At 37.9% G+C, this 25,484-nt stretch overlaps 1 protein-coding gene across 1 annotated transcript in view; it reads right to left on the reverse strand.

Moving 5' to 3' along the window:
* The window catches only part of RIMS2 (regulating synaptic membrane exocytosis 2), a 510,981-nt gene that overhangs the window by 211,890 nt on the left and 273,607 nt on the right, over window positions 1-25,484 (reverse strand). The window contains exons 17-19 of the mRNA XM_089776190.1: window positions 24,956-25,063; window positions 16,845-16,910; window positions 14,300-14,362 (exon numbers count right to left, since the gene is read on the reverse strand). Coding sequence (XP_089632316.1) covers window positions 14,300-14,362; window positions 16,845-16,910; window positions 24,956-25,063 — 237 coding nt within the window. The remainder of the gene's footprint in view (window positions 1-14,299; window positions 14,363-16,844; window positions 16,911-24,955; window positions 25,064-25,484) is intronic.

The following is a 25,484-nucleotide window of genomic DNA, read 5'->3' on the forward strand; positions in this document are numbered from 1 at the left end:
CATAAAAGTAGTTCCTTCCAATTACATTAATTTCAGTATCAGAATACACATAAAAAAGGATTTGCAGGACAGGGCCCAGAGTCAGTATTTACAAGCTATATATATTGATGTCATCTGTAAGATTTAACTTCAGAAACAAAGAACATCTGTTAATACATACGCCATGCATTTATGATGGCTTCATACAGTCAGTATTCAGTGCTCTGGTCAGTAGAAACCTCTGCTACCACTAGAAGAGTACATATTTAGATATTCTACAAGGTAACACAAGATTTGTCTCTTGCAAAAATGATCTTCCTGTTTCCTTCATCTAACCTGTGGTGCCAATGTAATGACAGGAAGAGGAAAAATTGAGAAGTGGAAGGAAAAAGTATGGTCAAAAGAAAATAAAGAGGTTTCAAAATTGACTAAATGAAGATATATTTCAAAATAACTTGTGGGGTTCAGCTTCATTTGTTCTTAAATAATTATTGGATTTTTGTAGTACTTTTTTATCTCAGGTTACAATCTGATCCTTTTGCTTGCAAAGGGAAATACAATGGGGAAAAATTGGCTAGCAACTTTCTTAAATATACACATCTATTTTAAATTTTAAAATGAAGTTGTACATATTGGTTGAGTAGATTTGTAACCCACACACCTCCAATGGAGTTGATGGAATCTCCAGCGAATTACAAACTCTTAATTTAATATTACCTTTCAAGGCTCTCCCTACAGGTAAGTCTGGTATTTTACAATGAAGTTAGTTAATAAAATGAGTGACTGGATGGTGATTAAATGTAACCAAAAGTCAAGTTTTAATTAGTATTTTAAATAGAGAGAGATACCACAGGAAGCCTCATTATGAAGAGTCTTAACATTATTAACAACATTATTTTTATAAAAGACTGTACTGAGACAGAGCAAAGTTTTCTCTGGGGTTGCTAACTTTGCTGAGTGTTTCAATAAAAGAGTCATTAAAATGAATGTTTCTTCGTGCTTTCCATGAGGTAGTAATTGGACTCTGAGAAAAGAAAATGAAATTCCCACAGATAGGCCCAGAATAATGTCAGCCACCATTACCCTACTTCTAAAGCTCCTAATAAACAAATACACCACAATGAGACACACAACGGTAATTATAAACTGAAGGCACTAACAATGAGGGGAGAAGTAAAACTAGCCTGACACAAAACTACAAGATTACCTCATGTCTTCTTCTGGCTCTATCAATTCTGTTTCTGAATGGGAAGCTTGATCTGCCAAAACATCCACTGTCTCGCTTCTTTAACATTGTGGATAAACAAAAAAGTGTAACCTTAGCTTTGTAATAGATGTTGCTTAGGTTAGATAACCATTTAAAGAAGGCTGCCAGTGCTACAAATGATGAGGAAGGGAACCAAGAATCCACATGCTGATGACAAAATAAACTTTTTCTGGCTACTGAAGATAAGTTCTAAGGGGAGCAATTCCCTCCTGGACCTGAATTATATAAATAGCACATGACTGAAGCGGGACTATGCCTAGTCCCTGTGCAGCTCGGACAAAGAATTAGTTGGCACATGAAAGTTCTTTCTCTTTATTCTGCCTGCTGCAGAAGGGCCAAGCACAACAGCATTTCTTATGCAAAGGGAGAATGAAAACATTGGAGGACTAGAGATGCTTCCTGTGCTTGTTTCTATAAAAGAGGCAGTGTCTGCCTACTATAGGAGTTAGGTATTTTGTCTGGGATTTACCAGGACCTGGTCCTTGTGCCCTCTTCAGAAGAGGTGAACATGCTATAATCTGCAGAAGAGATACAATGCCAGCCAAAGAACCAGCTGCAGAAATGGAACTCCAAATCACTTACTATATATGGCTGAATTGGTCACAATCTGGCCATAATAGTGAATGGATGAAATTTTTAAAATTCCTAAATGACTTTGGGGCATAACTCCTACTGTCATGAGTACTGAAGTCACTAAGGTGCTTTTGCAAAGCCCATCAAATATGATCATAACTTGTTGTGTATGAACTACTGAAAGCCATTTTTAAAGAGGAAAAACTGACAGTCAGCATTACAGCAACCCAACACCCACAACAGTAAAGTCTTTTAAAACTCCTGTGCAATATCAACAGACTTTGTGCAATAGTTTTCATTTTTAAATCTAATGAAATGTCAGTATGGCCTCCCACTTCTCCTTTAACACTATGTACTTCACCATCCTTCTATCTCTAATGCCAAAGAACATTCACGTTAAGTGGTCTATTCTCTTATCAGTGCGTGGGAGATTTGTGCACATAATTCTTCCACACACCGATAAAGAATGGATAGTCGGTGTTTATATCTTAACCAAGCATATCTATCACAGGGTGTATCTACACTGCAGAGCTTAACTCAAAATAAATTACACAAATAGAGCTACGTCAATTGCGTATCTTATTTCAAAATAGCTTATTTTGAAATAGGGGCTATGTCTAGACCACACTGTATTTTCGAAAGAGGATATGTAAATCCTATGGGAATTTGCATATCTTCTTTCAATTCACTTTCAAAAGTGGAAAGTTTGAAAGTGAAAGTAATCTGGACATAGTTTTTTCGGGGAAAAAATCCCTTTTTCGAAAAAAAACACTCTTCCTTAAAACCCCTTTTTCAAAAAAAACCCACTCTTCCTTAAAAAATGAGATTTACATGGTTTTTGAAAAAAAAGTTTTCATTTTTAAATCTAATGAAATGTCAGTATGGCCTCCCACTTCTCCTTTAACACTATGTACTTTCACTTTCAAGAGCTCTGCTCTTGAAAGTGAGACTGGAAGAAGATATGCAAATTCCCATAGCCTCTTTCGAAAATAAAACGTAGTTTAGACGTACCCAGGAAGTGCCTACACTGCACTTATTTTGAAATAGAGTGCTTTTCCTCCAACTTCCCTTATTCCTCATACAATGAGGGTTACAGGAGTTGAAGTAAGAAATCCTCCAGCTTGACAGTATTTTGATCCTATTTTGAAATAACTGCCTGTTGTGTACACTCAGGCCGTGTCTACACTGCACTCCTTTTCCGGAAAAGGGATGCAGATGAGACAAGTCAGAATTGCAAATGAAGCGGGGATTTAAATTTTCCCCGCTTCATTTGTATAAACATGGCTGCCGCTTTTTTCCGGCTCGGGGCTTTGCCGGAAAAAAGCGCCAGTCTATACGGGGATCTTTCGGAAAACAAAGCCTTTTCCGAAAGATCCCTTATTCCTCTTTAAAATCAGGAATAAGGGACCTTTCGGAAAAGGCTTTATTTTCCAAAAGATCCCCGTCTAGACTGGCGCTTTTTTCCGGCAAATCCCCGAGCCGGAAAAAAGCGGCAGCCATGTTTATACAAATGAAGCGGGGAAAATTTAAATCCCCGTTTCATTTGCAATTCTGACTTGTCTCATCTGCATCCCTTTTCCGGAAAAGGGGTGCAGTGTAGACACAGCCTCAGACTAAGTTATTTCAGAATAGTGCTAGTTATTGCAAAACAGTGTTGCAATGTAGACATACCCACATTGACAAAGTTTAAGTTTCAGTAAGACACCATGTGGAACAGCACTATAAGTAAGTTTAAAATAAACACTTTAAAAGGCCAAAATTTGGAATTACCAAGACGTTACCCCTAGTATTCAGTAATAATTATGAATTCTGTTCACTGGCATCTAACCTGAGGGGCTATAATGTCTTTAGTTACCTATTAACTTGCATTGGTTCATGCTCACATTCTGAGAATGTCCAAAGTTCATAGTTTTTTCGATGCACAAAGTTAGCATTTCTAATTTTTAATTATTTAAAAATTAATGTTACTTTTCTTAAATAAAAAAGGAGAATACTCATGAAATGAATAAATAGTGATTTATGTAAGTACATTCATACAGAAAGACTTTTAGGATGCAAAAATTTTAAACAGTGAATAATCATAAAAGCTGTCAGTGCAAACACACAGACATCTCACTGTTTCCCAAAATAATTGAAACAAAAGACAGGAGTATGCAGCACTTCAAAGACTAACAAGATGGTTTATTAGGCGATGAGCTTTCGTGGGCCAGACCCACTTCCTCAGATCAATATGTGGAAGAATATTGGCACAACCATATATACCAAAGTGATACAATCAAAAAAACGTGAACACGTAAAAATGACGAATCAGGTTTAAGAACAGAGGAGGGGTGAGGGGGGAAGGTTAGTGTATGTGAGGTAATGACATTAGGGGTGATAATTGGGGAAGCTATCTTTGTAATGGGTGAGATAATTAGCATCTTTGTTAAGACCCGTACGCAAAGTGTCAAATTTAAGCATGAATGACAGTTCTGAGGCTTCTCTTTGAAGTCTGGAGTTAAAACCTCTTTGAAGCAATATGCATGTTTTAAGGTCATTGAGAGAATGGTCAGTCTGGTTAAAATGGCAAGCAACAGTTTTCTCTCTGTGAGAGAGCCTGATGTCTGTTTTATGTGCATTGATTCTTTGGCGAAGTGTCTGAGAAGTTTGTCCAGTAGACATAGCAGACAGACAAAATTCTCAGACACTGTTCTTAAACCTGATTGATCTGAGGAAGTGGGTCTGGCCCATGAAAGCTCATCACTTAATAAACCATCTTGTTAGTCTTTAAAGTGCTGCATACTCCTGTCTTTTGTTTCAGCTAGACCAGACTAACACAGCTGCATCTCTATCACCAAAATAATTGGACATTCTTCCAATATTTTAGCTGATATTCCATGTGAAATATTAATTTTACTCTGCACAGTACATTAAAACCAGGTTATAGCAGCAGGCCAATTAAAATCAGCTTGTGAAAATTTCTGAAGTAGTTAATATGTCCTTCTAAAAAGGAACTGAAGACAAAAATGTATAAATGAAGCAGAATTACTATGTAATATGCAAGGGTTTTTAATAAAAGTTTTATGATCATATCAGGCTTTCACTACTTCTATAAGCAAGGTACAATAACTAATTGTCACTACTTCAAGAATAGGGCAGCTGCTATCAAATGGGATACCTGTCAGTGTCCGTGGAAGGTTGCTGGATTTCAATCCTCGGACATTCTGTTCTTCTACTAGCTATAGGAACTTTGCTGTTTAGTCACAGACACAAGATCCTCTGTTAGCACAATATAAATAAGCATGTCTGCAAAAAGTGAGATTTCTAGTAATAACCATTGAATCATGAATATTGTAAAAGGAAATGTGTGAAGATGTGAAGTAGCAGTTCATTGTTACGGCACAGAGATAAAGAAATAACTAGTTAGCAGCAGCAGGTTAATTTCATTTTTAAGAAGATCATAATCAAATACATATAAAGTAGCTTAACATAATATAAAAGAACATTCTGGTTGGTATTTAGTGCAGAAAAGAATTCAATGCTTGCATCGACTCTAGTAAATAGTCAATCATGTATATAATAAACTATGAGGTGTGTGTATAGGTGATAATTGAATAGAGAATAAGATATGATATTGTATAAAGATTTTCAGTAGAACCACATTCATTATCTGACTCTTCATTACACCAGTTCGGAATGGTTTCATTACAAATGAAAAATGCCATGACTGAATTATACTAGTCATCCTGAGCAAGTACGAATAAAATCTTTATACCACATCACAGTCTCATGGCATCTGTTAATGTTAGAAATGCTATTACAGAAATATTTTAGCAAGTTTTTTAAAATAATCTTTTCCTATTTCTTCTTCCTATGAAGCCAATTCACTTAATACTGCTGCCATCTTTGACCTGAGTGGTTAGCCAAATTTCTGGACCCAGGGAACATTCTACTTGGAAGCAGAAATTGATGGCCTAGTATTTTTGATGCATCCTAGTTTATTTACAAGGAATATATGTCTTGCTTCAGCAAATGATGGAGGAACCAAAGGAAAGAAGTTCAGTTTCTTAGATTAAAGCCTCAAATCTCTTAAGCCAACATACTGAGAATCTGTCTATTTAACTTTTGTCAGAGTCTCATGGTGCTAACAAGGTACTGTTGGACTTGCTTGCGTTTTTGACTCTTCCTCTTTCTCTGTTCTCAGTTTGTGTGTGTTCTGCTTTCCCTCACACACATCTGCACTCATACACTAGGGCAGAGGTGGCCCACCTAAACCTGAAAAGGAGCCAGAGTTCTCCAATGCTCATTGCCAAAGATCAACAGTTCTATGTCACCAGCCCTGATCATCTCCCCAGCACCACTCTCAGCATACCCCCGCCCACCAGTCAGTGCCTCCTTCTCCTTTTTCTCCTGCCCACAATGATCAGCTCTTTCTCAGTGGGAGTGACTGGAGGGGAAGCATGAGTGTGACAGGCTCAGTGGAGAGGGTAGGAAGTGGCAGGATCCTAGGAGGAAAGGGCCTAGGGCAGAGCTGTGGGTTGAACAGTGAGAACCCTCTGGCCCAGTAGAAAGTTGGCACCTGTCACTCCAGCCCTGGATTTGGTACCTATGCAAGGAGCAGCATATTAACTTCCAAAGAGTCGCATGTGGCTCTGGAGCCACAGGTTGACCACCCCTGCACTAGGGATATGTCTGTACTACACAGCTTTAAGCAATAAGACTATGTTGACACAGCTCCATCACTAAAATTCAGCCTGTGTGAACATTGTTTAACACTTGTGTAGACAAAATACTTCCAACCCCCAAAGAGGAGGTTTGGTTTTGTTGGCAGCAGAGCACTCCTGCCATCAAAGCAAAGCAGCCTTTGCACTTTAACTTGCAGTGGCAGAATTTTTGTCATTCATTGGAGGGTGGTTAAGCACCCATGAATGACAAAAGTTTTATCAATCAAGTGCTAGCGCAAGTCCTAGACATAGCCTCACTCATAATACCCAGTGGAATCTCCTACCCACATAAAGCTAGTTTCCAAGATAATTCTATTTGGCCTTGTTTTAGGTGTGCCCCCTTAAATATCTCTTACAGAATCTTAAATGAAGAGTGCATTCATACATCAGTTTGAATGAGGTTTTAACTCATTACAATGTTTTACACAGCTCATAATAATGTGAGTTCAACAAGGTATATCTTGGAAGAAAAGAGAAAAAATAACTAATTCATTTTAAAAATACTTCTAAGTTACCTTAATAGTTTTTCCTTACATTATATCTCAGTTTAATATTAAAAAAAAAATCTCACTGTCTTCCAAGACTTAGTACAAGTAGAGTAGTGTACTGTTCAGAAAGAGGATTCAGGACGTTCTAATTATTAATAATTTTTCTAATAAATCTCCAGTTGCCACAGATTATATTTAATACTATTTTCAAATGAAAGCAGACACAGCACCGTGAGGCGTTGACATTGTTAGGTTAAGTTAAAGAATCTCACTTTCCACTTTTAGATTTTAAGGAGTTGTCTGCAGCAAGGGACTTGATACAAAGCCAGCTGGGTACAAATGTGCACACACTAGCCTGCTGCACACTAACTGATCTTGCAGGCCCTGCTATAGTGCACAAAGGGTGTATCTTCATAGCATAGTTAGCTGGAGTTATAACTGTAGCATTGCCCCTAATTTGACTCCTGTCCACACAAAAATCTCTATCTTGAAATAAGTGGTGCTTTGGCCTTGGGATAGATGACCTTTCAGAAGAAGGAGGGTTGAAGCCTGAGTGAAGCTGATGGTCCAGCTACTAATGCAGGGAGGATGCATCAGCTCAAATTATTGCAACTCAACAGCAGCTAATTCAATTACTTTGCTAATTCAAACACTAAACTGCTAATCCAAATAATGTGGAACTCAAGTGCTGTTTTGAACTGTGGACACTAGGGCTGTGTTCAGAGTCAGGGGTTTTGTCGGGAAAAGTAGCCTTTTTCAGAAAAAACTTCCCCTGCATCCAGACTCAAGCCGCGTTCTTTCGAAATTAAATCGAAAGAACGCGGCTTTTCTTTCGATGGCGGTAAACCTCATTTCACGAGGAAGAACGCCTTCTTTCGAAAGTTCCTCTCGAAAGAGGCTCTTTCGAAAGAGAGCATCCAGACTGGATGCTTTCTTTCGAAAAAGCAAGCCGCTTTTTCGAAAGTTCAACGTGCAGTCAGACGCTCTCTTTCGAAAGAGGCTCTTTCGAAAGTATCTTTCGAAAGAGGCTCTTTCGAAAGAGGCTTGCAGTCTAGACATAGCCTAGGGTACTAACTCAAGCTAAGTGAAGACAAGTCCTAACCATTCTGTAGTGCACATTGACCTACAGCTGTTTAAACAGCAAAGTATAAGATTGCACTACAGAACTTTTAGTGCGCAGTAATGGGATCCGCAGGTTCAGTTAGTACTTGCTACTGCAAGGTACATTTACAGTCCATCTTGTCACACATTGTGTCTCTGTATGGACAAGCCCTAAGATGATTTCTCAAAAAATGAGCACATTTTTATTTCAATATGGCTCCTTAATTTTAAATTCAATTTTGAATTTTAATATAAAAATCTTTGGAAAATCAATTCGAATCGTAGGACATTTATGCAAAGTATTTTTTCCACTGTGAACATGAAGAAATGTACACACCATTTTGCTAAAATTTTTAGTATATTATTTATAAAACAAATTATCCCAGATTTTTTATATTCAAGGGACTTCTTTTCCCTCCTCCCATCACCTACAGGTACACAGTTCTTTCAGCAGTAGTTTGTATCTCAACAACCACTTTCTAATTTCTCTTCTACTGCCTTTCCCTCTCCCATAGCCCATTCCTATAACTAAGTATTCTAGACATCATAAAAATATAATCAGATAAATGTTAGTGGAAGTACTAAAATTATACGAGCATTCAAATCCAGAACTAAGTCATACGTTATATCTTTAAAACACTATTTTCCCCCCAGATACTTCAGAGTATATGTAAATTCACCCACTCACAGGAAAGCTCTGAAATATTTAATTAAAATGGCACCTTAAAATGGAAAACTGTGGTGCACCGTAGCAATTGTCAAAATTCTCTACTGAATATGTAATTTAATGAAAGAGGAGTAAAGGCAATATCAAGCAATACAAACAGAAACATTGCCCAATAAGGGCTCATTCCTTGAAGGTGCTGAGCATTCTAGTACAATCCAGCAAAAAGACATGAGTATTTCTATTGATGTCCATGGGACTGTTCTGAAGCTCAGAATTACAGTTGAATGTTTTGCTGGACTAAGCTTGAGTGCTCAGCATCTTGCAGGGTTGAACAGTACATATATGTGGATGAAACACATGGCATATAATTCAGCCTACAAGTCATTAGTGGCAAAGGCTCAACCTCTGCTCTGAATTTCCTTGCTTAAGGGGTTTTGTTCCAAAACTTGCAAGTTGCAATAACACAATTTCTGATTTAATTTTCCTTTATTTTCCATTAGTAATTGCTTTAAAAGACTTGTTTCCTGGAAATATATATGCATCTATTTAACTTTAAGCATTAGGCTATAGTGCCATATCTTAGTGGGATTAGTCATAGAGTATAAACTTGGCTCCATCAAAGTCAATGGAAGTTTTGCCACAGATTTTAATAAGGTCAGAGTTTGACCCAAAGTCCATGAAATTAATCCCTTGTTTAATTTCACTGATATTAATGGAATTTGTTTCATTATCTGAAAATTTTGCATAATTATTAATGATTTTTAAAATATTAAAAATATTCTCTCATCTATTTAAATGTCAGATTGAATCACGGCTGCCTCAAAACAACTTTTTCTTTGTTGTACCACCCATACCAATCATCATGGAAATGGTTTCTTGAATAACAAACACATTGTACCAACACATTTTGTTTCTTGAATAACGAACTTTGATTTTTTTCCTTTAATACCTAACCATATCAACCTCAATTATGAGCTGAGCCAAAAAAAATCACATAAATAGTAAAGATATATTTTAAGTTTCTAGTGCAACAAAGCAGTTTAGAACTATAACTTTTTTTTCCATAGCATAAGTTTAAATTGACCAAATTAATATTATTTTTCTAATTTTGAGTTAAAAGAAAACAAGAAGCAGCTAGGATGTGGTATGTCAATTTACAGTACAAATATATGTTTTTATAATTCAACTACTCATAGATCATTTAATTACAGATATGCTGATGGAATCTTGTATTAAAGGGAAGCTGTCAACTTGGAAAGCAAATAATCAGTGGAACATTTTGTGCCTAATACTATCACAAGTAATATATTTTACATCTAGAACAGAAAGGGATAAGAGAAAGCATTTTTCTCTCATTTCAGCTTGTTAACTTTGTGCATTTGAAAGCACTTTGTTTCACTGTTTTATTGATGATCATTTTCATGATGCTAACACACTTTTCTAGGGGGACCTCACATGCATGCTCTTCCTCAGGCTCTGCAAGAGGATGCTCCCAGTACCAGTAAAACTAAAATAGAAGTCTCAGCTGGCAGGGTAAGTGCACAGAAAAAAGTGACAGGAAAGAAGGAGTGGTCCCAAGTGTGTTGGATGATCTTGGTCTGGAGCCCATCCAAAAGTCTGCTCCTACTGTAGCTACAGAATAGGAACACAGGTTTTTTTTTTTATTTTCTCATACTTGTCTATTAAAATATATATATTAAAAATCACATTGATAGGCTCCTTTAGTCTCTTTTAGTCTCTATCTTTCCAAAACAGAAGGTGGCTAAGAGGAGACATAATTGCTTTCTTTAAATACATTTGGGAGGTAAATGATGAAGAGCTATATAAACTGAAGAACACTGTTAACAAAAGAACAAAGGGTACGTCTACACTACAATGTTAATTCGAACTAACTTAGTTCGAATTAGTTAATTTGAACTAAGCTAATTCTAACTAACGGATCCAGACTAAAAAACTAGTTCAAATTAGCGTTTTGCTAATTTGAACTAGCATGTCCACATTGAGTGGACCCTGAACCAGGCTTAAGGATGGCTGGAAGCAGTGCCGGCAGGGCATCAGAGGAGGACTTAGAGCGTGGAGATGCTGTCTCAGGCTAGCCGAGGGCTGTGCTTAAAGGGACCCGACCCCCACCCCGGACACACAGTTCTCAGGGGTGCCCCGCTTGCAAAGCAGTCCTGGCTTGGATTGCCCAAAGTACCCACACTGGGCACATCACAGCACTCGGCCATCAGCCCGGCTGCACTTGCCACAGGCTGCCATCTGGGGAGAGGGGGCAATTGGGGGGCTGCAGGAGAGGTTCCACCCCCAGAAGCCTGCAGAGCCAGCCCAGTCCTCTCCATCGGGGGTGCGTACCCCATTCCTCCCTCACCTCCTTCCACTTACCCTTCCCTAGCCCCTCTTCTTGATGTACAAAATAAAGGACAATTGTGTTAAAAAATGGAATCTGTCTTTATTGAACAAAACTGGGGGAGACTGGGAAAAGGAGGTGGGAGAGGGGAAGAGAGAGGCTGGGAGAGGGGAGGGCAACTAAAATGATCAGGGGTTGGGAACAGGTCCCATATGAAGAGAGGCTAACGAGACTGGGACTTTTCAGCTTAGAAAAGAGGAGACGGGGGGGGGACAGGATAGAGGTCTCTAAAAGCAGGAGTTGGGTGGAGAGGGCGCATACAGAAAAGTTCTTCATTAGTTCCCATAAAGAAGGACTAGAGGACACCAAAGGAAAGGAATGGGTAGCAGGCTTCAAACTAGTAACAGAAAGTTGTTCTTCACAAAGCAAAGAGTCAACCTGTGGAACTCCTTGCTGCAGGAGGCTGTGAAGGCTACAACTAGAACAGAGTTGAAAGGGAAGTGAGATCAAGTCATGGAGGTTGGGTCCATGGAGTGCTATTAGGCAGGGGGTAGGAGTGGTGTCCCTGCCCAAAGTTTGTGGAAGGCTGGAGAGGGATGGCACGAGACAAATGGCTTGGTCACTGTCTTCGGTCCATCCCCTCCAGGGTCCCTAGGGTTGGCCGCTGTTGGCAGACAGGCTACTGGGCTAGATGGACCTTTGGTCTGACCCAGTACGGCCATTTAAGCTCAGGGCTCAGGGTTGGGGGTCTAAGTGGACCACCTTGATTTTCATGCACACCTGCTCCTGGATGCCAGGCTGGCAGCTCTCCTGCCCTAGCCAGCCACTTTCCTGTGCCTAGTGCGGAGGTCGTGGACGAGGTCCACGATGTCCGCACTAGCCCAGGCAGGTGCCCGCCTCTTGCGGTCCCGGGCATGCTCCCGGGAGCCGCCAGCCTGGTCCCGGGAAGAGGGGGAGGGCTGGGGGGCATCGGGTGGCTGGCTCGATCCGTGCCAGGTGCAGGGTATGCTGGCTGGGTGCTGGCAGTCTTGCACCTGGCACGGTCACCGTAGCCAGCCCGTGCCCCTTTAAGCGTCCAGGGCCGGGAGGGGGGCATAGAGTTTCCCTGGTGTTGGCCAGAGTGGCCACCAGGGAAACCTGGGGAGGGCTAGCCTCCCACTAGTTCGAATTAAGGGTCTACACAGCCCTTAATTCGAACTAGCTAGTTCGAACTAGGCTTAATCCTCGTAAAATGAGGTTTTCCTATTCGAACTAAGCGCTCCGCTAGTTCGAATTAAGTTCGAACTAGCGGAGCGCTAGTGTAGCGCCTATTAAAGTTAGTTCGAACTAACGTCCATTAGTTCGAACTAACTTTGTAGTGTAGACATAGCCAAAGAGATATAAAATGCTCATCAGCAAACTCAGGCTGGAAATGAAAAAATAAGATGTCTAACTTTTAGAGGGTGAGGCTCTGAAACAGCCTCCTGGAAAATGATGTGGGGACAGCAACTTAGTTTTAAAAGAAAGATGGACAAATTTAAGTGCAATCATGATAGGATTGCTGGGAAAGGTCGGGGGTGCTGGTCTTATTCATGTTTCAGGGTTTCACATGGCTGCAGTGTCGGAAAGAGGTTACCTCCTCCCCCCAAAAAATATATTCTAGTAGGGTTCTTTAACCTCCTTCCTGTAAAAGATTAGGAATGACAAAGGCTGGAAAAGGGGACATTGGACAAAGTGAGGCAGAGCTCTGAGGTGGCACCGAGAATTATCTCAAGTGCTTGGCTGGCTGTTCCTTGCTGACATGGTAAAGATCTAACTAAGGTTAGGAAATAATTTTCTCCAATGTCAGACTGGAAGTGACTTTGGGGGATTTTCACCTTTCTCTGCAGCTTGTGGGTAGAGGTCACTTGCCAGGATTATCTGGGTATCTCTCAACCTTTTTCCTGCCACTGTGAAGGCCCTTGGGCACTGGTGCACCTCAGTCTCTCCTATTCTATGCATGTAGCACATAAGAGTCTAGTCATCTGTGAGATGTGATACTTGATTTAACTTCGATTGTTGAGTTTAGTGTGTGAGTGCTGGGAGGAGTTGATGACCTTTGAGTTACAAGGATGTCAGACGAGATGGCTGACAGAAAACTTTCCATTAACACTGGACCATACAGAGCAAATACAAATTACTATTTTAGTTAAATCTATAGATACTAAAATATGGAAACATGGATCTTTAATTTCTTTAAATATACAGGGTTAAATTGTTCATGCTTGTAGCATCTAAAATATTCATTCATCCATTTTATACAGATAAATAACATTTAACTAAATATTTCTGCAAAATTAAATATCTATTTTTTGCCACTAAAGAAAAATGAGTAAATACACTATTTCCAAACTAAAGCCACTAATAATGTTACTAACGAAAAAAATGAAAATATAAATTTGCACTCTTTCAACAGTTTTGGATTTTTTTCTACAGTACTATATATTCAAAAATTGGCACAACACATGTAGCATTTAACATATCCATTATACTTACAGGCTTTATTTTTGTATAGTTTAAAACAGTTTTTAGATTTAACATATTATAGGTTTGAGACAGATAAATGGTAGTTATATTTTACATAATGAATTCAAATGTATCCTAAAATAAATCAAAGTGGTGGGGGCCCCACAAATTGTTGAAAGGTAAAGGTAAAGGGCAAAGCAAATCAAATCAAAGAAAAGCATGTCCACTGGTGAACGCCTTAACCAACCCTCACTATGGAAAAATTCCCAGTAAGTCAATGGGAGTGAGAACTTCTGAAATGATCACTATATGCCTTTAATGATGTGCTTGCTTTCCCAAGAAAAACTGAAGAAGTATCAAAGGGGCTATTTCTGCAATAAGAGCTAGAAGACTTCAATTTATCTTGTTCCAAATTGTATGTCCTTTGTACTCCATAGTCCTTCTTTTCAAGAACAACCCAACATATTACTACATTCACATAAAGAAGTTCTAGAATCATCCCTGTTCTTTCTATCTTGAAAACCTTGGAAAGAGACAGGCCAAGAAATACACCTTTTCTGGGGTCAGTGGGGAAAGAAAGAAATGAAGGATCATTTACATGACCTAAGAAATCAAATTTGCTACTACAATTAGTAAACTCTACAAGCAGATTAGGAACACACATTTGGTAGCACTACACTCTTTACTTACCCATAGTTTTCAGCTGAACCATTGACTACATGATCTGCCCATGAACTTGCACCATTGTACCACCTTTACAATGCAGTTAAAATAAAGAGGTGTTATAAATATACATAGGTAATATTAATAACACTATAATTCATGTGTCATATTTGCTTCTCACTAATCTAGAGATTTTTTTCAATTGCTTCCAATATGTTTTCTGTGTTTCCTCTTCTTTGCTAAGAGGTATCAGGGAAAACAGGTGCCTTCTGGCAACAGTTATGTATATTTTTCCAGATACAATTCCCAATTTATTTCAGTAAGGTAACTATATAATTTTCAAGAAGTTTACTTAACCATTTACTTCTTTCTTTAAGGTTTGATCCTTCAATGCTTTTGCATGCAACAAATCCATTTTCTTTTAGTGCATGTGGAATACTTTAAAGATTAAACCATAGAGAGTACTCTCAAATTAGAAAGATATACCTAAGACAAACCACTTTCTTTACCTATGTCCTAAAACACCTCTGAATAGTAAGGCAACTTAAAAGTTCTGTTTACTGTTATCTATTGAAGATTTTTTGTTGAATTATTATATTTGTTTGGAAGGAGGTAAGGTGCTGCATTCCATTCAGCTCCCATAATGAAAAAATCTATGAAATGATAATCACTGTTAGTGGTGTAGGTGAGCTACCTGATTTATATATGTGCAGCCTGACATCAGCAACATCAGTCAAAAACAACATCAAGAGATTTGTAGAAAGGTTCTGTTTGAATGGAAGAAGAAATTGAAAAAGAGATTCTGGGAAGGTGAAGTCATGATCTCAAAATGTTACTAACGAAATTCCTGTCCTTCCAGAGAATATACTTATTGTTTATTATTTTATCATTTATTATCCTAAAACTCTGGAAGCATGTGCAATTCATATAACTCTGGGTAAGAGACAGGGTGAGCAAATCAACTTCGGTAATACATGGAATCCTCAGATCTCCTGCAAGCACCGGTTATGTAGAACTGAGAATGCAGTGGTTCCATGAATCTTCAGATAATGGTGAACAAGAACTAAGACTGGGATTTCCAAAGAAGGCTATGGAATCCTTGAAAGTCAAATGCAGTTGTGTGCCTAATTTCTTTAGACTCTATTGAAAATCTCAGGCTAAGCGTCCATGATGACCCTCTTAGTGATTTTGATACTGTTGAACACAAGGTTTTTGCTGAAACTATAGCAAGCTACTTCTTAGGACCGCTGTGAAACCATAGCTTGCATAGAACATGGTGGTCCATTCATTAAAGGATGTTTCTCACACATTATTATTATTAAATATATTTTCACTTTTTAAAACTTATTAATTTTGGGAAGAGAAGTGACATTTTTGAAGGAAATCCAGCTGAAGTTCTACATCATAAAGTAAGCGGGGATAGAGGGAAGGAGATGTAACACCTGAACACTTAGGCTACGTCTACACTGGCCCCTTTTCCGAAAGGGGCATGGTAATTTTAAACTTCGTAATAGGGAAATCCGCGGGGGATTTAAATATCCCCCGCGGGATTTAAATAAAGATGTCCGCCGCTTTTTTCCGGCTTGTAGAAAAGCCGGAAAAGAGCGTCTAGACTAGCCCGATCCTCCGGAATAAAGCCCTATTCCGGAGGATCTCCTTTGAAGTAGGAATAAGAGATCCTCCGGAATAGGGCTTTATTCCGGAGGATCGGGCCAGTCTAGACGCTCTTTTCCGGCTTTTCTACAAGCCGGAAAAAAGCGGCGGACATCTTTATTTAAATCCCGCGGGGGATATTTAAATCCCCCGCGGATTTCCCTATTACGAAGTTTAAAATTAGCATGCCCCTTTCGGAAAAGGGGCCAGTGTAGACGTAGCCTTAGAGAACAAGAGATTTTCCACCTGACTTCAGTTCAATTCTTTTTGTATCTTTAATTTTATTAATGTCATTTAAAACTGAATCAGTGCTATATTATTTATAAGGTTGTAACAGAGGCTGGTTATGAAATTATCAACACACTCTTGATTTTAGAACATTGTTTGGATCAATTAAACTTTAATACCTGTATCAATAAAACAGCATATCTGTTTTAAAATACTATAGAGGTGTTTTACTGTAGACAACTGTAATGTGTAAATATGAATCTAAATTTTACAAAAAGGGATACAAATATGATTGTATTTGCTCATGATGGGTGATTGTAAACTAACTCTTTTCACAATAAACTTACTTGGAAATTGTGGAATATGTTATGTGAAGCATATTTCAATTAAGGGGGAACCACCCAACTCACCTATATTGTTGGTAATTTCCCCCATCCCTCCTTACCAATAAATATATTTCCAGGGAACATTTGTACTTAAAATACAGAGAGTAGTTCACGTAGTACTAAAATAACATTTAGCATTTCCAATCATGAAGAATGAGTGTTCCAAATTTAAACAAATATTCCATGAAATGCATTGTAAAGCTCAAGTATCGTGATTGTTGGCCAATTCGTGATTCTACAGTTCACTGCTCACAAAATGTTATATTATTAAAATTTATCTATTTCTACTATATAAATCAAAATACCTTTCAGGAGTATGGGCAGAGTCGTCATAATATGTATTAGGCACTCTTCTCTCCTGCCTAGTCCTCCTGAATATGAAATAAATAGCACAGATATTTTAGACATTTTAATAGGGCCTTATAACTGAGTGTTTTTCCTTGTTGTCTCATAGAGACGATGTACGTACAGTAAGATAGGACACTTATGTACAGTAATATCTATTAAAACATAAATATTCAAAGCCAAATTAATTTTTAAAACTGTTTTACGTTCAGTTAGTATTCAACCATAATGAATAATGTATTCAAGCCTTGTGAGTTATTCAAAGATTTTTTTCTAATAACTCAGTCATTTCACCATGTAAGCGGTGTTTAAGCAGGTGAGTTTTTCAGCAAAAATAAGATATGGAAGCTGTGAAATTCCATGCTTGGTAACAGAAATTGAAAGTTCATTTTCTTGCTGTAAAGTGGAACAATAAAATAGCTGAAAAGATGAAAAATACATCTCTTGCACCTACATGTATAAATTAGCTTTCATTGATCTCCAAGCACAATCTCTTCAATATAAACAAAAAGGGTGAAAATAAAAGGTCCTGAAGGAATTTTAAAAGAATAAAAAACAGTGTAGTCCTTTAAAGGGTGAAACTGGGCTTTGAGATGCCAAATGAGAATGGAAGCACTCAACAATGTGAGTCCAAACAAAACACAAGTTTGACATGCACGTGACTAGTGAGTATTGGAATAGTTAGACTAGATAGACAGACCAGTTTCCTTTTAAAATGAATTTGTAATTAAAATGTTGAGAACACTATGCTGTACATTTTAGTTAATCTGAGTGTCAGCCTATTTAAATTGAGTGACTGTGGAAGTGTGAACTGTGATCTGAACCAAAATCCTTGTGCTGTATTTGTGAACTAGGAAAGAAATGTAGGAAGAAAGCAACTGAATGATTCCCCAAGTGTTTAACAAACAGCAAGTAAAACTCTAGAAGGCCAGCTGAGATAGTGCCTAAAATGACTTTGATCTGAGGAAAAATTAGGAACTACCTATTAGTAGTGGGGTACTGATTAGTGCAACCATCTGGGATTAACATTAAAAGATGTCAACTACTTGGCTATCCCTCTGAAGCTTTTGGAAGTCAGGAAGTAGGTGAGGTACTTAAGAACTGAAAGAAACCTAACAGAATGATTATCAGGAAAGTTATGAAAAGCTGTATGGGATGGAAACATAGAATAAAGGAAGGCTGAAGATTATAACTTCTAGAAAGACTAGAAGCTAAAGGAAAGGAAAAAGAGGAATATGCAGGCAGCTATGTCATGCTAATATCCACAATGGCTTCTCTGATTGACAAGAAAAAAGATTCCAATGAGGAAAGGCCCTGGGAGGTATGTAGATTGCCCTGAATGATGAACAACAAGCACTGCACTGCAATCATCAAACAGAAAGAAACAGCAAATAACTCCTGATTAATGACTCCATAGTGGGAAATATACTACAAGACATCTTTGGGCCAGATGAAGGCAGGATTGCCTGCCTTTTTCTGAATGTCAGCACAAAATATATTATGAAATTATGCTTGATATCCTAATGAACTGTGGAAAATTCCACATGATTTTAATCCATGTCTGAATGAATGGCACCTGTGAAGGAATATTTAATATAATCAAGAATGACTTTAGGAACTGAATTTGGGATTGATGTAGCTTATTTTTGCAGACATTCAGTATTAAGCAAAGTGAAAGACGTCTGAGACTAACAATATAAAAAAAGAGGTGTCTGGATTTCAGAAACTGTTCTTGATGAGAGGTGATTGCATGAATCAGCGAGTCTTCACCAGATTGTAATTGGATTGTGACAAGATAGTGCTTGTTAGACAAGTGTTAAACTAGGCAATATGAGAAGAAAAGGGAAGATTTTGCTAAATTGAAGCAATTTCTCATATACTCCCAAAATACAAACTCAAAATAAGAAAGATTTAAATTATTTTGGATATTTTAACAGACATTGAAGAAGAAGAAAAGTACAGTGTATTAATTGGCACACGTGTCTATGAACAACTGTCAGAGTATGGGAGAAAAATAAGAATAACTAGGATAAATGATGGAGGTTTAATTAAAACTTGGTGAGATGATTCTCATAACTGAAATATCATCAAAGACAGATACCAGACTACTTGGACTGAAAAGATCAAAACATTCCTTAAATCTGAGGGCACTCTGTACACCATTTTAATAGTTGAATTAGGCCCACACAATACTATTTTTGCTTTACTAGATTTTTCTCTTTTAGATGACTAGCACAGGAGCTAAAATGATAACCCTCTGGGGCCATGTTTACACTAGAAAATTATTTTGAATTTACTAAATTCAACTTCTGGGGACCCAATTTTACAATTTCAAAGTTCTGTGTCCTCACTATGGGGAAGAATCCAATGTAATCTGAGGCAAGCACTATTTATGTGAATACACATAATATAGACTCAGAGGCTCAGAAAGCACTTTGGGGAGGTGTGGGAGGCCTCCTAGAGGCCAATTAGTTTGAATTAGCAGCACTGGAGTATCCACACTAATGTTATTTTGGATTTACAAGTTCAGGAATACCATTATTCCTCACAAAAAGCAGGACTACAGATTTCAAATTCCACTGTCCCTTATTCCGGAATAACCAGCTTGGTAGTGTGGATGTATTGCTTACAAAATCAGCCTTGGGAAGTAAATTTCAGACTATGGTCCTAATGTAGACCAAGCCTGAGTGAGATCCTCTTGTATATATCGATTTAGCTTCATTCTTCAGCTATGTTGAATTATACCCACTGAAGATCTACCCCATAGTCTGAAACGAGTCCCAGATAAACCAAGGTAAATGATTTATACTAAAATATAAAAATAACTAATTAATTAAGATAGTTTCTTTAACTGGCTAATTTTTTTTCATACTCTCAAGAAATGCTTTACATATGCAAAACTTTGATTAAATTGTCTCTGTCTTGAATCACAAGACAGTGATTCAGAAAATCTCAAGCTAGATTCTCATCTGTTATGCAGCAGTGTAGCTGCAATGACATTAATGGTGCTATGTAGATTTATACAAGCTGAAAATCTGTCCTCAGAAATATGCTACCAGCTCTGCTGTGAAATTGTTATGTGATTTCTAGAAAGCTACATACCCCCATATCTCTGTGCCTGTTTCCCCATTTGAAAACGAGGGATAATGACATACATCTGAATATGCTGAGGCTTGAATTAAATTTGTAAGCAATCTTGAAGGCTTCAAATTGAAGGTAGTTTGGAAATTGTAATTTGATGTTATTTTTCTCCATTTGGTTACACGGTGGTATCTTTTGACTATTCGGTGTAATTTGGAGGTAACACTAATGTGTCTGTTGCTTAACTTGTTTACAAAAGTTAGGCTCTACATCTTGATCTAACCTGTAAAAAGCAGGTTACTTTTACTATTACGTCATGTTAAATCCCCCAGAATCATACCCATAAAGCAACACAACTTCAATGAAAAGTTTTGCCTGAGTCTGAAAGATGTAAGGGAGCCCTTTAAAACATCGCCATGGAATATTTAATGAACAAGATTGCCTTAGGCTAATAAGTAAAATAAAGGATTCAAGCAGAGAAGAATGCGTCTGGATCATCTGGTTATGAGTGCGGGGGAACTAACAGAGAATGCGGGAATAATGAGGATGCTTAGTACTTCGGGCCATTAATTACTTGCATACACCATAATAATCAACAGGTTCAAAGGCTACAAAAATACAATCCCTAACTAGATAGAAGGACTCCTTAATTATTTGAGATTAAAAATAACAAACTTGTAACAGGTTACAAACAATATTTTGTAAATCTCTCTAAACTCCTATTAACCCACTTTATGTTTTCTAGAAGCTTTACCAAAATTCCTTGATAAAAATCTGCATATAAATCCAAAATACTTTTCAAAAAAAGAAATCACAGTTTTCCAATTAGGCAAAATAAATTATATGAAATGGTGAAGTGATTACTATTTAACACACACACACACACACACACACACACACACACACACACACACACACACACAATTCATTAAAAGAAGTAAACATAAGAAAGCAAATAAATAGCTACATTAAAAAATTCATAAGTATCCCAAATTTTCATGAAGGAGTCAGATTCTAATCTCAGATGTACAGAGCATATTGCCATTTATATAAAAATGTATTCTGTTTTGTTGCTGAACAAAAGTAGACATTTAATTGCACAGTGAAATTGCTTAACTAGTGTTATGGTTCTTAGAAACAAAGTAGAGAACTTTTTCTTGTCAGGACAATGATCCCCAAGAACACTTCCTTGCAAAAAAAGACCTGCTCTACTTGATTAACTAGTACACCCACCAATAATAGCTAATGTAACAAACTTAAGCATGAAAACATAAACACCCTAACAATACATAATCTTGGGTTCTTGCACCTACAAGTGCAAGTCTTACCATTATCACAATTTTCAGTCGGTATATGTTTACAGGCAGATGTGGGGGGGGGGAGGGTAGAAGAGGCAGCTCTCCGAAGGTGCTGCTCACAGGGAGCCTGCTTAAACATCAGCTTCCCATGAGCACTGGCTCTCACCTGCCCCCCACACCTGCAGTGCTATCTCTGATATAGGAGGAGGGGCTGTAAGTAACCGTGAGGGTTAACCAATGAGCCCAGGCACATCGGTTAATCATTTACTTCTTTACATTGTCACATCCCCACTATACACCAAGCACTATAACTTAAAATGCTGTCCCCCTTTCTTGTTTCTACACACATGCCTTGACCAGATTACCTCCCACACACAGTACCTATACAAGTAGTTGTGAATGGAGGATGCAGAAGATGGTTTGGTTTGGAGACAGGCTGGTAATGCGGTAAAAGTGATCCAGTTAAAGTGGGTGATTAAAGACTGGCATCATAGGGGACAGAGTTCATGCTGTAGTGCATTGTTGTGATGACAGAGAGGAACAGTCTCTCTGCTCTCAGTTTTAGTTCTCCGGGAGTAATTATAAGGAAAGCTCTACTCAGGCCTTGCAACCCATACTGAGTGCAGTGTTTTTCTAGATAAATTGTATCTTAAACTTAAACAGCGGTAACAATAATATAATCTGCCCGAGGCTGAAAGTGGTCCTGGAAAGTTTTAGCCAAAATTGTTAAGATTTGGAAAAGCTGAAACCATCTGAAAGAAGAGTCTTTGATTAGAGATTGTTAGTCAATCTTCTTTTTAGTAAATGTGCAATGTGTGTCAAGTGGCATATGACTAGAATTCACCATTGAATTTGATCCTCTGGTTGGATCATTAGCTTCCCTGGCCTGGGCGAGGAACTGACAGGGGGTATGTCTACACTACCCCGCTAGTTCGAACTAGGAGGGTAATGTAGGCATACCGCACTTGCAAATGAAGCCCGGGATTTGAATTTCCAGGGCTTCATTTGCATAAGCGGGGAGCCGCCATTTTTAAAACCCCGCTGGTTCGAACCCCATTTCACGAGGAGTAACGGTAGTTCGAACTAGGAAGCCTAGTTCGAACTACCTAGTTCGTGCCCCGTGTAGCCGCGCTGCATGGGGTTCGAACCAGCGGGGTTTTAAAAATGGCGGCTCCCCGCTTATGCAAATGAAGCCTGGGAAATTCAAATCCCGGGCTTCATTTGCAAGTGTGGTATGCCTACATTACCCTCCTAGTTTGAACTAGGAGGGTAGTGTAGACATACCCAGGGAGTGTAACATGAATGCATGCTGCCAGCTCTCTGTGTTATACTTATAACAGTAGCACCGCTTTAATAAGTCTGTCTATTCAGTTATGGCAGAAGTAACCTACTGTTAAATCACTTGAAGAAGATGGCACAAGCCACAAAACCACAAAGTCTATGGGGATGATTTATTAATAATTTGATTTAGAATAGACAAACTCTACTGTAGGCAGCTTGCTAGGTAAAAGCATTTCAGAGTGTTCAGTCTCATAGACTCATAGACTTTAAAGTCAGAAGGGACAATTATGATTACCTAGTCTGATCTCCTGCATATTTCAAATCACAGAACCTCTCTTCTCCCTCCCCCCACTCTTCTAATAGAACTATAACCTATAACTGAGTTACTGAAGTCCTCAAATCAAGATTTCAAGTTACAGATAGTCCACTTTTTATATTAGTTTAAATCTGCAAGTGACCCATGCCCCATGTACCAGAGGAAGGCAACCTCTCCCCCAGGTCTCACCAATCTGACCTGGAAGAAAATTCTAACCCCAAATATGGCCATTGGTTAGACTCCAAGCATATAGACAAGACCCTCTAGCCAGATACCTGGGAAAGAATTCTCTGCAGTAACTCAGCATTCTCCCCATCTAGTATCCCATCTCCAGCCAATCAAACTGTGTATAACCAAGCAGGCAGGCAGAGTTTGTTAAGCTGTGCGGACTTTGGAGCTGGTTAAGCTGTGTGGACTTGGAAAACTCCTGAGAGGAATTGTCATGTCAAGGAAATGTATACAAAGAATATTTGAACAAGGTATCTTGGAGATTTAAAGATTCCTGTGGGATTGTAAAAGTTCTGGATACCGTTTTATTTGTTTCTTTTATATCTCTGAAGCTACTTCTACAGCTACTAATACACTTTTTTAATACAAAGCAAAACATTAAAAATTAGATAAGGATTTGTCCTTCTGATTGAGTGAGACTAAGGGTGCATCTAGACAACACCCTTCTGTTGGAATAAGATATGCAATTTGCGCTAAGCTTATTCCAAGTCTAAGTTGAAAGAGCTTATTTTTTTCAAATCTAAGTTGAAAGAGTTTATATTTCAAAATAAGGCTGTTCTGACAAATCCCTTAATGCTCGTGGAATGAGGGTTACAGTGACACCGGAATAATGTGCCCACTATACTTGGGAAATAGCGGGCACTTTTAAAGACGCGGCGTTGCTATTTCGGAATACTTGCGGTATCTCGAAATAGCAACTCAGTCTAGACATACCCTAAGATAGCAACCATAAGCTAGTGTAGCAGGGATTTTTCAGTTTCTGCAGTGTACCAGTACAGAAGAGCTACATATCAGCTCTTCCTTTAAAGAAATGGCAATAGCTACCATTAAGAACACTAAACGAGATTAGAATCTGGCTTTAATAATTTCATAGCATCTTGAAGTGATATCCCCATATTTTTGCATTCCCACAAAAACATTCATTTTCCTTATATTTAGTGTTTTATTGAAAGAACCGTACACTAACAAGCCTTCTAAATGCTAGGCCATACTGGCACTTCTCTGAGGGCTTATCTACACCGGCAAGGCAGTGCAGAATATGCCAGGGTGAGAATTTAAAGTACAATAGTTATTCTGCATAAAATGACCACATTAATAACACTCTTACTCTGAATAAAAAGTGCCTTTTTTTGCAGTTTACCTTTCAAATGCACTAGTTGTGCCAGAGTGTTTTGAAGTTTAGCTTCCAAATGCACTAGTCATGCCAGACTATTTCCCCATGTAGACAAGCTTTGGAGGCAGCTATGTTCCACATACAATATTTCCTATTCACTGATATTGGCTAAATATTAGCTACTATGAGCTAAACATCGTCACAATCTCTAAAATACTCCCTACCATACATGGGTGTTATGAAACTAAACTCATTATGAATGTGAGATATGCAGCAAATATTGAAATTTACAAATACCTACAATGAAAATGAATGAATAACAAATTTTTTTTTACAAGTATTAAAATGAATCTCTGCCAGAATTTTTCAAACAAAGGGTGGGATTTTCAAGAGTTAAACATTTGTTTCCAATGGGAGTAGAGTGAGGACAGCAACGTGCACTTTTGAAAATCCCAGATAAAACGATGAGTTATTATAACCCCTTTATATTTATGAATATATTGTTTTCTAAACTTGCCTTTTTATCTTAGCAAACCATTCAGATATTCTTAGTATTTAAAAAAAGAAATATACTTATATTTAATAAATCTTAGGTTAATACATTTGTCAAATAATCATAGTATATTGTACAGTATCTTTATTGCATAAATTTGTTGCTGAAAAACATACATTGTTTAGTTCAGAACCTGAATGGATTACTGTCTACCTAAGTATAAGTGGGAGAATGAATAATATACTCCCCACTGATTATACCTCTCAAGATCATAGTAAGCACCCTCAGAATAAGTACGACACATCTTTCGGGAATGAAGTAATCTGATTGCATCTTCACAAAAGAGAGGATACATTGTGCAATCCTTGCTGCCAAAACATAAAGGGCGAACACAATGAAAAACAACATAATAATGAGATGAGGACAAATTAACATGAAAAAACAGGAACTTTCAGCAAATAAGGTAATAATCAGAAATAGAACTCAGCCAATACAAATTGAAATGAGAAACTGAGGATTGGTCAATTTAGCAATTACTGGAAATAAAAATATATAAGATAAATTAACTTGCAGGTGAGAATATTAAAAAAATCATACTTAGAATTTGCCTGTTGTAACCTTAACGTTTAAATACTGTATATGGCAGATGTATTTCCATTGAGTATTTATGTTGGTTGATTTTAAATAGTTTTTTTAAATAACTTTCTTGAAGAGAGACCTTGCAACTGAAAAATGTAGTTTCATTTTTATGTGGCACCAATTATAGACTTTGGGGCTGAAAAATGTAAA

Source organism: Pelodiscus sinensis, chromosome 2, assembly GCF_052426305.1.
Source record: "Pelodiscus sinensis isolate ZL-2025 chromosome 2, ASM5242630v1, whole genome shotgun sequence".
Taxonomy (NCBI): domain Eukaryota; kingdom Metazoa; phylum Chordata; order Testudines; family Trionychidae; genus Pelodiscus; species Pelodiscus sinensis.